The 13,246-nt window shown below is 41.1% G+C and overlaps 1 protein-coding gene across 4 annotated transcripts in view; it reads right to left on the bottom strand.

Moving 5' to 3' along the window:
* Positions 1-13,246, bottom strand: part of dmxl1 (Dmx like 1) — a 54,765-nt gene that overhangs the window by 30,373 nt on the left and 11,146 nt on the right. For all 4 annotated transcript variants that reach the window (XM_074670788.1, XM_074670792.1, XM_074670791.1 and 1 more), the window contains exons 10-26: positions 12,646-12,826; positions 11,876-12,052; positions 11,538-11,779; positions 9,402-10,116; positions 8,911-9,032; positions 8,379-8,468; positions 7,855-7,957; positions 7,592-7,711; positions 7,192-7,413; positions 5,158-6,416; positions 4,331-4,589; positions 3,129-3,262; positions 2,733-2,919; positions 2,518-2,628; positions 1,326-1,495; positions 593-690; positions 268-433 (exon numbers count right to left, since the gene is read on the bottom strand). In XM_074670788.1, coding sequence (XP_074526889.1) covers positions 268-433; positions 593-690; positions 1,326-1,495; positions 2,518-2,628; positions 2,733-2,919; positions 3,129-3,262; positions 4,331-4,589; positions 5,158-6,416; positions 7,192-7,413; positions 7,592-7,711; positions 7,855-7,957; positions 8,379-8,468; positions 8,911-9,032; positions 9,402-10,116; positions 11,538-11,779; positions 11,876-12,052; positions 12,646-12,826 — 4,356 coding nt within the window. The remainder of the gene's footprint in view (positions 1-267; positions 434-592; positions 691-1,325; positions 1,496-2,517; positions 2,629-2,732; positions 2,920-3,128; positions 3,263-4,330; positions 4,590-5,157; positions 6,417-7,191; positions 7,414-7,591; positions 7,712-7,854; positions 7,958-8,378; positions 8,469-8,910; positions 9,033-9,401; positions 10,117-11,537; positions 11,780-11,875; positions 12,053-12,645; positions 12,827-13,246) is intronic.

The raw sequence follows: 13,246 nt of genomic DNA, 5'->3' as shown, positions 1-13,246 counted from the left end.
AAATCACACACTACAGAAACACTGACAGCAAGGTCTCTTTGTGAATGTTCTTTCTCAGCTTTTTACTACATTTCAGACGCTGCCCTTGACTCTGAGTTGTCGAGAAAAAAAAGAACAATTACACTGCTTCTGTAAATGAAAATGAGCAGTAAATGACTGCTGAAAGTAAGGCTTCAAACTGAGTTTCAGCAGGATGGCAAGTAGCACCAACAGCTGAAGGAAGAAGTGCTTCTTGTAAACAATCTGTCATGTCTATTTTGCACTTGCCTCAACAGCATCCTTAAGGGAACCAGCTAGAAGGAAGAAGGCTGCAGAGTGCTGGAACCGCTGCTTCCCCAATAGAGAAAAGGCATTTTTTAGTGCTGCTTTCCTCCACCGGTCTTCACTGAAGTTGTTGCGGAAAAACTCTGTCATCTTGACATTCTTCTGAGACCTGAGGAGACAGACATTGTGAATTCAACAACAACAACAACACTGGTGTCATAGGTCTTCTGTAGTCTGACAGAACTCATCTTGTTTAACAGTGGTGATGACTGTGTGTGGATGGGAGTGCTTTTTATTACATTTGCAGGTCTCAGCCAGTTCTTCCTACCTGTACAGTCCCCAGACCACCGCCTTCTTTTTCAGAGCGAGGTAAAATATAGCTGCATCCAGAGGATCGTTGTTCTTCTGTAATGAAGCCCTGGCAACCTGACAAAATGAAAAGTGCATTCAGCTCACACCTCCTCATTCTATACAGTCTAATGCACTGAGCAAATTGTAGCATCATGGGTCATTTCAGGGAGCAGCTCTAACTGAGTGTGTTGTGTTTCATTTCAACCTCTGGGAGATTTTACTTTCACCTTCCTGACAGTACTTCCTTTTGTAACTGAAGCAGTCAGAGAGCTGACACACTAATGGCAAACCTTTAAAACTATTATGTAAAGATATTTTATGTTGCAGCAGCATCTTTTAATTGATTACAATTAAGTTTAAAAGAGCTTTTTGAAACTTATAATTAAAAAAAATGTCTTATCTCAAATGAGAAAGGTGGCTAATCATTAATAATACTTAGCTTTTTAAAAATCTTAATGGATTGACTGTAATCAGAGTTATAAATACACAAAATCATGTAATATAAAGCGACTCTAAGCAAACTTAAACATCTGTTCAATAATAAAGGAAAGACTACAAACTCAATTTTTGCTTAAGTATAGAGAGACTGGACTTTCATTTTTTTCTGTACCTCCTCTTTTGCACAGATTTAGAAAACCTGTTTTCAGACAGATTGTAATGGGTCTCTGTTTGGGAATTTGACCACAAATGAAAGTGAAAACATTCCTCACCTTCTCAATACACCTGCGTAGCTTGTTGGTGCTACGTAGCCACCACCCCAAACCCATGGAGCGCAGTTCAGGCCAGGTGGGCTCTCCTCTCTGCAGAGCAGGCAGCATGTTCAGCAGCTCCTCCTCAGCTTCAGAGTGAAAGGCCCAGGCATAGTGACATGTCGACAAACCTGCACAGAAAATACAAAGGCGGTCTTCAGTAGTGTAGAACTTCAAGGTTGCAGAAATATTTTAAAAGCCCTTCAATGACAATGCTGGTTAGTGGTTTAATGGGGGAGACATAGGTTATGTGACTTCCTCTAGGGCAGCTTAACAAAGAACTTCACTGTTAAATATGTTTAGTCTATAACAGGTTCAGCAAGCTTTTTCAGAGCAGTGTTCGTACAGTGACTGCTCTAAAACCTACAGTATGTGCTGGCACTGGAGCTGTACTTAATGGGGTAAATACAGGGGGCTCCTTGAGCAATGAGCTGTAAAGTTACACAGAGTCTTGCAAGGCAGAGCAATGTGAAAACACGTCTCGTCAGAAAAGAGTGAAAACATTTTGGCAGAAGCTACTTCAAGAAGAGAACTGATACACATCTTATCAACATCACCGCATGGAGAGGGTGCTGGACTTCAAGCTCCTGAGCCTATATGTGGATAACAACACCACTGAGCTTGTAAAGAAAGCCTCCACTTTACTCAGAAAGAGCAACTGTTATGATAAAAAGCTGTTGTCCTTCTACGGCTGCTCAATCCAAAGTGCACTGAGCTTCTTTATACCCACTTTCTATGCCAGCTGCTCTGTAGCACAAAAGAAAGCACTCCAGCGGGTCATTTCCACAGCACCAAAAAATCGCTGGATACCTCTCTTTCTTTTCTTGAGGACATTTACAGCACATGCTGCCTTGGCATTCTCAAAGACTCAACCTGTCCTGGACACCACTTGTCTAAAATGTTGCCCTCTGGTAGGTGCTTGAAGGAAGATACAGATGTGAGGCTTCATAAGGGGGGGTCTTGTTAAGTGTCTGAACATGTCTTCAGAGGTAAGAAAAATGTCTTCACTGTGCCACCCTTTCACCATGAAGAATTTATATGTGAAATCTGGTCTTCTTGCATGAATTCAAAGAGGTAAGATGTCCTGTCAAGTGTCTTTTCTGATAATTTGCAATTGTTATGAAGCAGTTTGAAAAACACAATGTCACAGTACCTTGTCGTAGAAGCTGTACTCTGTGTGCTGGAGGCAGCGAGGTAGAGAGGAAAGTATGGAGTCTGACAGCCAACAAAAACTTTAGGCCGCACTCATCCAGTGTTTCCCCACCTGGTGAGTTAAAAAAATGCTTTTTTAGAAAATTATTAAAGGAGGCACTCATCTTCTGCATGTATATCATTCTGAAAGAGCCTCTTCTGTGCTTTCTTCCTCACCTTTGCCGGTGCCCTGGCTATCCTTAAGGTCTGTGCTTGTGGTGGCGATGGTGTCAGCCAAAGCCATCAGAGACATTTGCTCCATACTGGTTAATCCTGGTAAACTGGAATGGAGGAGATGGCTGGACAGAACCTGGGCATGTTCTGGACCAAAGTATGTTGGACTGTACTGAGAAAGGTCAATAACCTACAGAGAGGGGATGAACAGAGGACAGTGTGTAAAATTATTTGCATGCCTGGTCTATCTTAATGGCACAAATTTAATAAATCATCCTTGAAATGCATAATTTAGAGAAGCCTGATCAAGCAGTTGAAAGGCATAAAAAGATTAAGTGTTTGTGCACACTCATTTTGATAAATTCCCTTTTATCAGAGCAGAAGCCAGCACAAACTGACCTTGTTCCCAGCTTCCTCCTGATCATTATCGAGAGGGTCCAGGTCCGCCATGCTAGGAGTTTGAAAGAGCTCATCGTAAGCATCAGTGTGACTGGAACCATGCCCACTATCTCCACCCACACTGCCAACTTTATCTGAAGGAGAGCAAAAGAGCAAGCACAAGACATGGTTTAAAAGTGTCAGACAAAAAAGAACCCTGCTGCTGAAAAGACAGCTGATAAATTAAAATGCCAAGAGCGGGAAATTCTTCCACTGTATTCATGATTCTGCTTCTATTTTTCGTTTTATCCCAAGAGACCCCACAAGGAAAACATTAATGAAAAAATACAAAAAAAATGGTTACTATGGATTAAAGCAGAAATCACTTTTCCTGTGTTTCCCTGGGGGAGTCTGTGTCAGACTTAAGCTCAGAGCATGTTACAAACCTCAATTTTCTCGCTTCAAATTTAACAAAATCTAATGTTATATATATATATTTATATATATATATATATATATATATATATATATATATATATATATATATATATATATATATATATATATATATATATATATATATATATATATATATATATATATATATATATATATATATATATATATATATATATATATATATATATAATTATTTTTTTCCTTACTTAGTATTTTAAATTATCAACAAGTAAAGCCGTATAATGTTTGTTCAGTAAAACATTTAAAAAGACAAAAAAGAAATACAAAGCAATGTTTTCTCTAACCCAGTTTTCAATAGTGTTTGTTAATTTATAAATTTATGTAAAGTCCAATGTAAGTTTAAGGTTGTTTTACTTTCAGAGGAATAGCCTCAGATCAGAAGATGGATAACCTTCAAAATATCACCCCCCTGAAAAGGGAAAAAGAAAAGAAAAGAGGAAAAAAAGCACCTAAGGTGATGCCTTTGTAGCCCCAGTGGAGAGTCAATTTTTTTCAAGTGTTATTTCGAATATCAGTGCCTGAAGTAAAATATAATTGTATAACTTAGTATAACTATGCTAAGTATAACTATGACTGACCTACATACACCAGTTGTGTTATTTTTAAAGGTAACAGAGAATTTGAGGACTCCTGTTACATGTCTTTGCCCATTTTTGTTTTGCTTATATTTCTTCTTCTTTGCTAATGTTAGATACTGCTGTTATAACATGTAGATGTTATTCACTGTTGCACTGCTAACCCACCAGGTTTCGTTAATGTGTCCTCATCAGCTCCCAGGAGTGAGTAGAGAGGCAGAGGAGGAACAGAGCTTATCTCGGTGTAGTCTGGGGGGGAGTTTTCTGCTTTGCTGAACATCTTGCAGTCCCTGGCTGTGCTGCCTCCAACGCTGATGGTTCGAGAGCGCACCCGTTTCTCAGGATTGGTGGTGCTGTCTTTCAGAGCTACAATTTCCCCCGCAATGCATTTCACCAGGTGTGAAAGGATAGCTTTGGCACGATGAACCTTATGAAAGATAAGTTATGGTTAACATTTACAATTCAAACCCAGGTAAACCTGCAGCAGCAGCTTTCCAGCATCACTCCTTTCTGTGTCTTCCTGCTTTTATTACTGCTCTGTTGACTTTCTTAAACAGAGGTATGTGTTTGGACTAGGAGTAAATAAGTGTGCATATCAAAGCAATCAAAACTATCTTAGTGCTGAATAAGGTTGGAAAGCTTTACCAGCTTTTCAAAACAGTGGCATACATAAGAGAAAGGAGGCACAAGAGGACACACTTCTTTTGCAGAGCATGTGCAGAAACTTTTAACCAAAAAGTATAAAAGGGTTTGAAACTGGGATGACATAGGCCACGAATATTGCTCTGGATGGAGTTGTTTTGTTAAAAGAGTAAAGGAAAATAAACAAAAAAAGGTCAAATTTGTTGACAAAAATATTTGGATAGACACTGAGGAAGCACAAGTAAAGTTTGATGAAAGGAAACACTACAAATGGCTTCATTCAAACACATAAAAAGAAACATTGGAGAACACTTGCCAGTGTGGACAACAGTTTTGTGATTTTTCTATCTTACCTTTCCAAGATCCATGAGCTCAAGTAACTGTACAGGGTGGTACTGGGGCAGCGTGGGAAAGAGCTGGTGAGCTGCTTCAAAAAGCCCGGAGTCTTCCATCTCTACAGGCAGGTCGTAAGCTGTTTTCTTCCCGCTGAGTTTCTGAGCCAGGCTCATCATCGATCTGGTCAGGGCCTTTTTAGGAGGGGCCAGTAAAGACAGGGGGGTCCCAGGGCTGAGAGCGTCCTCCTGGCTCTGTCTGACCACCGAGATTATGGAGGACACGCTGCTGCTGAAGTCTGCATCTTGAGTAGCAGTGGCGCTGGGTTTGGGTGGAGCTGGAGGCTGCCATTGGGAGTAGACGTGCATCTCACAGTCCATGCCTACTACCAAGATGCCGTCACGTACCCAGGAGAGAGACACTGGAACCGGTAAGGAGCCTTCGACAGAGGAGACCAGATCAACTGACCGGAGCAGAACCAAGCGAGATGAGCGCTGGTCTCTGCTGGCGTCAGATGACAGGCCCAGTTCTGGAGGTTTCCCCGAGAGACGGCCGTACATGTAAATCTTTGTCCCAATTCCGACAGTGAGAACATGTGAGCCGTTTTCCTGTGAGACCCAGTCCATATGAACCAGGCTCCTACAATTAGAACCCTGGCAGTTCTCATTAGGTACAGAGAAGTCTGTGGTATTTGCTGTACTGCCGCCTCCAGCTGTGCTACCACCAACACCATCTGTTCCATCCAGGACAATGGTCTGCTCAAGAATCCACTGGGAACCACCAGTGGATTCACACTGAAAGATGCTGATGTGGAACAATGGTTCTCTGGTGTTTGCTAAGTTGGAACTTGGAGTGAGGTTTGGGCTTCTCTGTACAGTTAAGGTTGGGGTCAGGTGGGTGTTGGTAGTGGTATTGCTGTAGTGCACATAAGGGGTGGAGGCCAGAGTGGGGGGAGAAGTCAACAGTCCGTGAGAGTTCAGGTGGGGTGTTGAGTTCAGAGGTGTGTTTGGAGCCTGCCTGTAAGCAACTGCAATCTGTCCCGAGTGGCAGCAGCTGACCTCTATGGGGCGGCCGTGCACGCTCAGAGCACTGTTATTAGGAAGCTGCTCCTCTACCAGGAGAGGCCACTCCTCCCACTGGTACACCACAGTGTTTGTGCCAGAGGGCTCTGCTGTACTGATGGTACACCTCCAGAAGCGGACAGACCCGTCAGAACAGGAAGTAGCAAGGAGGTAAGGCACAGGGCCTTTCAGCAAGGAACAGGATGCGCTCAGGTGACCTGGAGAAAGACCAGACAAAACACTTTGATACATGCCAATAACTTAATTAAAAGTTATTCCAAAAATACTTCAACTATTTTTTTAATATCAAGGTTTTAAGGCATTTCTGAAAGGGTTTATTCGAGTATTGCAGCTGGAAACTATCAGACACATGAAGGCACATTTTTCCACAGCTGTAGTGAAATATCAGAGGCTACATAAAAAAAAAAAATAAAAAAAAAAAAAAAGGTTTTAAAAATTCATTTTTGATTTATTTCGTTGTAGACAATTCCCCCAAAATTATGTAAAAGTATAAATATTTTGATTGAAAATGTGTTTGAAAGAAACCTAATGCTTTCAGTCTCTTTGAATACCTTTATCAAGGTCAGAGAGGCAAGTCTTAGCTTTTCTGTAAAGGTTGGTTATTTGATTTCTCAATCATTTCATAACTGAAAGACCATTTATTTAGTTTCCATGGCAACATTCACTCTGTACAGCTGTCTGCACTTTACTTCCGTTTCTGCATCCTGATAAAAGAAAACATTCCTCCGCTGAGGATGCTGATTTAACGCTGTTACCACAAAACTATTTAGGCACACAAAGAGATGATGTTATTCTGTGTAACATGATAGTAATTGCTGCCACCAAAGCTGTTTATAGTTTGCCATTCATTTGACTTTATTTTCCTCTAGGACTGTATACCTTTCCCTTATGCTATGATGTTTGTTCGTTTTCTGTGTCTCGCCCACTGAGACTGTGTATTAATCTATGTCATTTGTGTTTTCAGCCCCTCACCTGCTGAGGGTGTGACACTGATGGCTTCCACTCCTTCAGGCAGAGCCATCTCTTGGCTGTATACCCTGTGAGTTGTGAGGCTGAGACGACAGGCACTCTGCAGATTGGAAGTGCAGGGTTTACTTTTCTGAGGTACCGGGGAAGTGAACATGTCAAAACTGAACTGAGAGCTGTTCAAAGGAGAAACCGGTGGCACATCCCTCTGTGACGGAGTGCTCTCATCTGTGGAGATACAAAGAGCGAAAAAAAAAAAAGTAAGAAAAGCTTTAAAGGCTCCAAACAACAGCTATAACTTCTAAGGATGCCCAAAGTGGTATTTTTATCGACACTGTCAATAAAGCATAAATAATAATCACAATTTTTTCCACATCCTGGGAAGTCTTTTGTTTTCAGAACCCACCTGTGGTGACAGGTAGAGCAGCAATATGGAGATGCCACATGTGGAGGAGCGAGCGACCTGTTGGGGTCAATTCAACCACCACCAGGAAAAAACGCGCTGAGAAGGCTGGCTCATTCGAGGCTGTGGGGGAAGCACACACATCAAACACAAACACAGAATCTTAATGAACAGTGCTGCAATCAATACATGGAGGTGGTGCAAATATTAAAGCACTCTGTAGGAAAAAACAAAAAAACAAAATAAAACAGTGTTTTTGTCAATACCAGTATCAGACAAATCAGGAGCTTCCTGTGTGGTCTCCATCCTCTCACAGCCGAGAATCAGATCCTCCTCAAAAACATGCAGGAGCTGGGTCTCCTTCCCCTGCTGCAGAGAACAACAGCAGCCTTTTTTAAACAACATCAGCTACAGACACTGCATAACATGCTTCATACGCTGTGGAGTGAATATGAAGCATGTTGTGTAAACTCAAGCACGCACGCACACACTTGCATGTATGAAAAAAGAGAAAAAAAAAGATAGCCTGTAGGGGTGAGAGAAGGTTTGCTCTGCACCCGTCTGTTTTATCATGGTTGACCTTTCACAAAGACCTCACAGCACAATGTTTCATAACACAAAAGCTTTAGAAGTGTACCATAGCTTTTAAATACAGTGCATTGATTTTTCATCTTTCTTTCACTTAAGGAGAGAAGCTTGGGTGAATATCCTTTTCATCCATGTTTACCAGGTCTGCGTGCCTCAGAAAAATACCAAGAAGCAGTTTCTCCTGGTCTGTATAGATACTTACAAATCCAGTAATGGCATCCAGCTCTATAATGCACCCTGGTTTTGCAGTAGATTGCTGACTGATGATGTTGAACACTTCTCCAACATATTTCTAGAGTGGAAGAAACAGCGGAATTTCACATTACTCATGCAATTGTACATTCACTGTCACATAGTCAAAAAAGGTAGTGAGTTAGCATTGATTTAAATGATTGATCTAAAACGATGGGCGAAAAACAAATGCAAGAAAGAATGGTTGACTCATTATCATAGAAACAATTTCTTTAAGCTGTAGAAAACATTACTGAAAATTATTTTTTGGTGTTTGATAAATGGATGAATATATTCCTCACAAACTGCCTGATTATGTCCACGTGTCATTCAGCAAAAAATCCAAAAAGACTCTAATAAACTGGCAAATCATCAACACCTTATTATCTACGTGATTCAGCCAGAGCCCAAGGGAAAACCTTGATGTGTTGTTATTAGTGTGCCATAAAAAATGTTTCAATGCTGACTGTACCCTGCAGGATTCCTGCAGTTTGATGACTTACTGATATCTCCGGGTTGGACAGCTCACTCAGGAGTTTCTTCGCTTCAATAACAGCCTGATAAAGCCTGAGCGAGTGGCCGTCACTTGCCACAAAGCAGGCACTGGGAGAGTTACAGTACCCACCTGAAGAGAGAAATGTCATTCAGTGCTGTTTGTTTTATTGCTCATTTTTCTAATGAACAGGATACAATTAACCAGTAGATTTAGTTACCACATCTAGAAGAAGACAGGCTACCTGAACACTCCTGGTACTTAGTTTTATTTACTTTGTACACCTGTATTTTTCAGCAACAGTGTTTTTGAAGTGCACATTTTCACTGTTTCAAAATTCAGAAAGTCTGTAAGGTTGAATCAATTAGCTTATCCTGGAGAGATTTACTTTATTTCTTGATATTTTGAAACGCAGTAAAGAAAACAAAAGAAAGGACAAGCAATATATGTTTGACAATAATTGTAACAGAGAGAGCTCCCAAAGCTTAAATATCTACTCACCTAAACAGCTGCTTGGGATGAGAGTGGGCAGCCAGGCTACATTAGCAAAGGCCGATGCATGGAGAGAATTTATCCGTGCTAGTTCAGAAACCCCACCGGACAAAGACAGTGGGCCCACAGGGTCCACTCTCCACAGAATCAGTTCACTGTAAATAGCGTTGGGATCCTGGGATACCACACCCAGAGACCCCCGGCTGCACCGTGACCGATGAGGCAGAGATTTTGAATGAGGGAAACCAGAGGAGCAGGTGTCAGGAGGAGCCAGGATGCTGTCTACATCCGGTGTCCTCAAGGCGTTGTGGTGGGAGGTGGTGAGCAGGAGAGGGAGGACTGAGTGACAGGCCAGGTCATTGAGGTGGAAGCGGTGGCCACAGTACCGTGACTTGTGAGAGACGCTAAGCACAGTGGAGAACGCAGAGTCCTCTGCAAAGCTGACGGCCCACTGATTCAGGGAGCCATCGGCATGTTTGGAGATCATAAGGACGTTTGGGGTGAATATGCTCAGACGAAGACTGTTGGGTGCAGCTTTTCCTTGACCTCCGTAGCTTATTAGAGCAGATTTAGTTTGAGGCAAAGAGCTTCCAGGTGGTCTCTGTCTGCCATGTTGGATTGCTAGATCCACATTCTTGTTGCAGGCATACATGACCACACTGTGGCTGAGGGAGATTGCATCTCCTGCAGGAAACGCCACAGGGATACGGGACACAAATGACACCTAGGAGAAAAAGAAAGACATAATCACAACAGAATCTTAATTAGCTCCAAGTAAGCATAAAAAACCCTGTCAATCTAATTATTTTTGGCTTTGAAAAGCATTCATTACCTGATAACTGAAGCAATAACTATGTTGATGTGTTAATGACAAAGATGTTACTGAAGATTATTACATTACTTTATAACAGGATTAGAAAAAAATAAAAACAAAGGACTAAACATTATCCAATTGTCCATTCAGAAATCAACTGAGCTCATTTACTGACATGAATTACAACACCTAGAGAGTGATTACCGCAAAGGGAATTTAGCTTTCACCACTGGCTTCTTTGAATTATCAGAAAAGAATAACTCATGGCTGTTCAGGGTAACAGAATCCTTTCCATCTATTCTATTACAGGCAGCCAGGTCTTATCACCTGAATGTCAATTAAGCTTGGGATTCTTTAAGCTACCTTGCCTGACTGACTAAGGGGCCAAGTCGTAGGGTTCTCATTATTTCAACCCTAATAGAAATGCATCAAGGGGTTTCTGAATTTGATTCCCTAAGTCATCTATAATTAGAATAATATTGTCTGAATGAATGGGTAGGAAGTTATTAGAAAAGGAGTTGGACCATTACAGCTACTTAGTGAATTCATAGCCTTATTAAAATGAAACAAGTATGTCTTTTTCTTGAAAAGCAGTTCTCTTACTTGCTAATACATCATGGCTCAAACACAGCTCAAGAGGAGTCAGGAAGAAAGGAGTCACCTACTCTGAGGAAGCCATAATTCTTAGTTTATGGTCAATGTTTACAAATCTTAGTGAAGTAAATAACCGACATGTATGTCTGTTCACATGCAGACGTGTTAGCACTGATAAGTGTAATGATGCAAGTCCAAGAAAGACCATGTGAAGACAGCCTCTCTCTTTCATGTTTTCAACAAACTACTTGAAAGGGTCAACTTTTCTTACCCCAACATCTAAAAACTTGTTGATATCAAAGATTTTTATTTTTATAAATATTTTTTTCAAAGCAGTATGCACCTCTTCTCCAGCCTTGCACACTGGTGGATTAAGTGTTTTCTTTAACGACATCTAGAGATGGCTGTAAAAAAGCTTAGGTTCTTAATTTGATGTGAGAAGAAAGCTCCTAAAACCTGGTTAACATCTATGACATGCCAAGTCAGAACAGAGTTACTGATTGCATAAGCTGTATTAAGTTAAAGAAACATCAAATCCTGTTGTAAAGAAAAGTATAGGACTTTTTTTCTTCTTAAAAAAAATATTAAAAGGCAGTTTACCTTCAAATCACAATTAATTCTCATTTTTCTAAGTGCTCTTTAACAGTCCACAGTAGGAAAAACAAAGATTTCCAGTCACAGCATTACTGTAAATTTAACGTTGCACTGGCTTGTCTACCATAACAAAGTGGACGTACCTGAGTTTGTCTGAACATGCCTGGCTGATATTCATCTAACCAGTCCACATGCCAGACCAACAGAGAGCCGTCCATTGGGTGAATGCTGAACAACATGTCTGCCCCTTTATTCCACTCCTCCAACAGCACGTCCACCTGATGCTTCACTGCTGCCAGAGGAAGCTCTGCTACATCAGGTCCTTGGTTGTAATTTGGCCTGTTACCATTATCGTCTTCATCATAGTTATCTTCATCTTCAGGCTCTGAAAGAGGAAGCAAATTACAATGCCAGTGTTACCACAGGTTCATATACAGCTCTCATTGAATAACAAGTCAGAGTGTTCAAACTGTTTTTGTACCTTCATTGGAGCATTCGCTCTGTTGCTCCAGGCTGCCTCGGAGCTGCTGCAGGAAGACCTCCATAGCTAATGTGAAATGAAGCTCTTTGTTGTTGAGCCAGTGGACAGTGAAAGGACCTCCAGGTTCCTCATCATCGACACCGCTCAGTGAGGAGATGGAGGGCAGCAGAGGAATGTCTGGGTGAGGATAATGAAAAAATAAGGATACTATAATGTCAAGAAAAAGGCTAGAAAGAACGAGAGAAATTTCCACTGCATTAGGTCAAGGGCCGTGCAGGGTAAAAGACATCAACCGAAGCAAATTAACTTTCAGGAAAGGGAGTGTGTTCTGAAGTATGCTAAAACATAATTCAAGCATACAAATACAATCCTAAAAGACTTCTCAGCCTTAAGGCTGCAAGAATCTACAACGTTTGGCCCTTATTTAGGTCAAAGACCCATTGAAAAGACAAACTAAAAGTGCTTTAGAATTACTCTGGGCAGCTTTCACTGAGCACAAACCCTTAATTTGATGTTAAATAAACAGCCTCTGGCAATTTACAAATCCTGTAGCATTTTTTTCTTGCAAGAAAAGCAGGTAAAGACTTCTGACATCCAGCTGATTATTCTGAGGAAGCCCAGAGGTTATTCTAATTCTATAGCTCAGGAGTACCTTCTCTGTAATTGTAATGCAGGGTCCTTACTTTCCATCTTGTAGCTTCAAATATGTAAAAAAATAATTGGGTTAGTTTCAAAACAATGTTTGAAACAAGCATTGTCTGCATTCTCACCTGTGGCAGGGTTGATGCTGGCAGCAATGTGGAAGTGGCAGAGAGCATTGGCATGGGGCATGTGGCTGCTGACTCTCTTGTGCTTGTAGTGTCGGCTCTGATGGTGAGGCAGGCAGCCTGTCACAGAGGGCTGGGGCAAATCCCGACAGGAGGGGGTGTGCAATGATTCTTGAAAATTAAACTGAAAGGAAAACATCCATTAATCAAGCTAGATAATTATGAATCGTGTCATGTGTTGTGATTTCTCTAAGTTATTGTGTGTTTGATTTCTGTTGGAACATAAATCTAAATTTAATAAACAGAAACTGCCCTGAGTTTATTATCAGTGTGTCGTATCCATAGTAATCATCATACTGCCCATAAATTATATAGAGATTAAGAACTTTTAAAACACCCTGAAAAGCAACAAGTGTTTAATATAGCAAGGCAGGTGTAACATCATATATCTCTGTTATCCCACTCAGGTCGACACAGCGCTGCAGGTTAAAGCAGGTTTTGGAGGCTGATGTGAATAAATCCACTTGTGCTTCTCTATCTCCTCTGGGCCAAACCTGAGCTACTCTACTTTAATGAACAGACATTTCTCTTCAGGATGGAAGTT

This window comes from Halichoeres trimaculatus, unplaced genomic scaffold (genome assembly GCF_033239565.1).
Source record: "Halichoeres trimaculatus isolate MK-OKI-2021-1 unplaced genomic scaffold, fHalTri1.1 fHalTri1_scaffold_5, whole genome shotgun sequence".
NCBI classification, from domain to species: domain Eukaryota; kingdom Metazoa; phylum Chordata; class Actinopteri; order Labriformes; family Labridae; genus Halichoeres; species Halichoeres trimaculatus.
The sequence above is the reverse complement of the archived record's forward strand: the minus strand, read 5'-3'. Positions and strand labels throughout refer to the sequence as shown.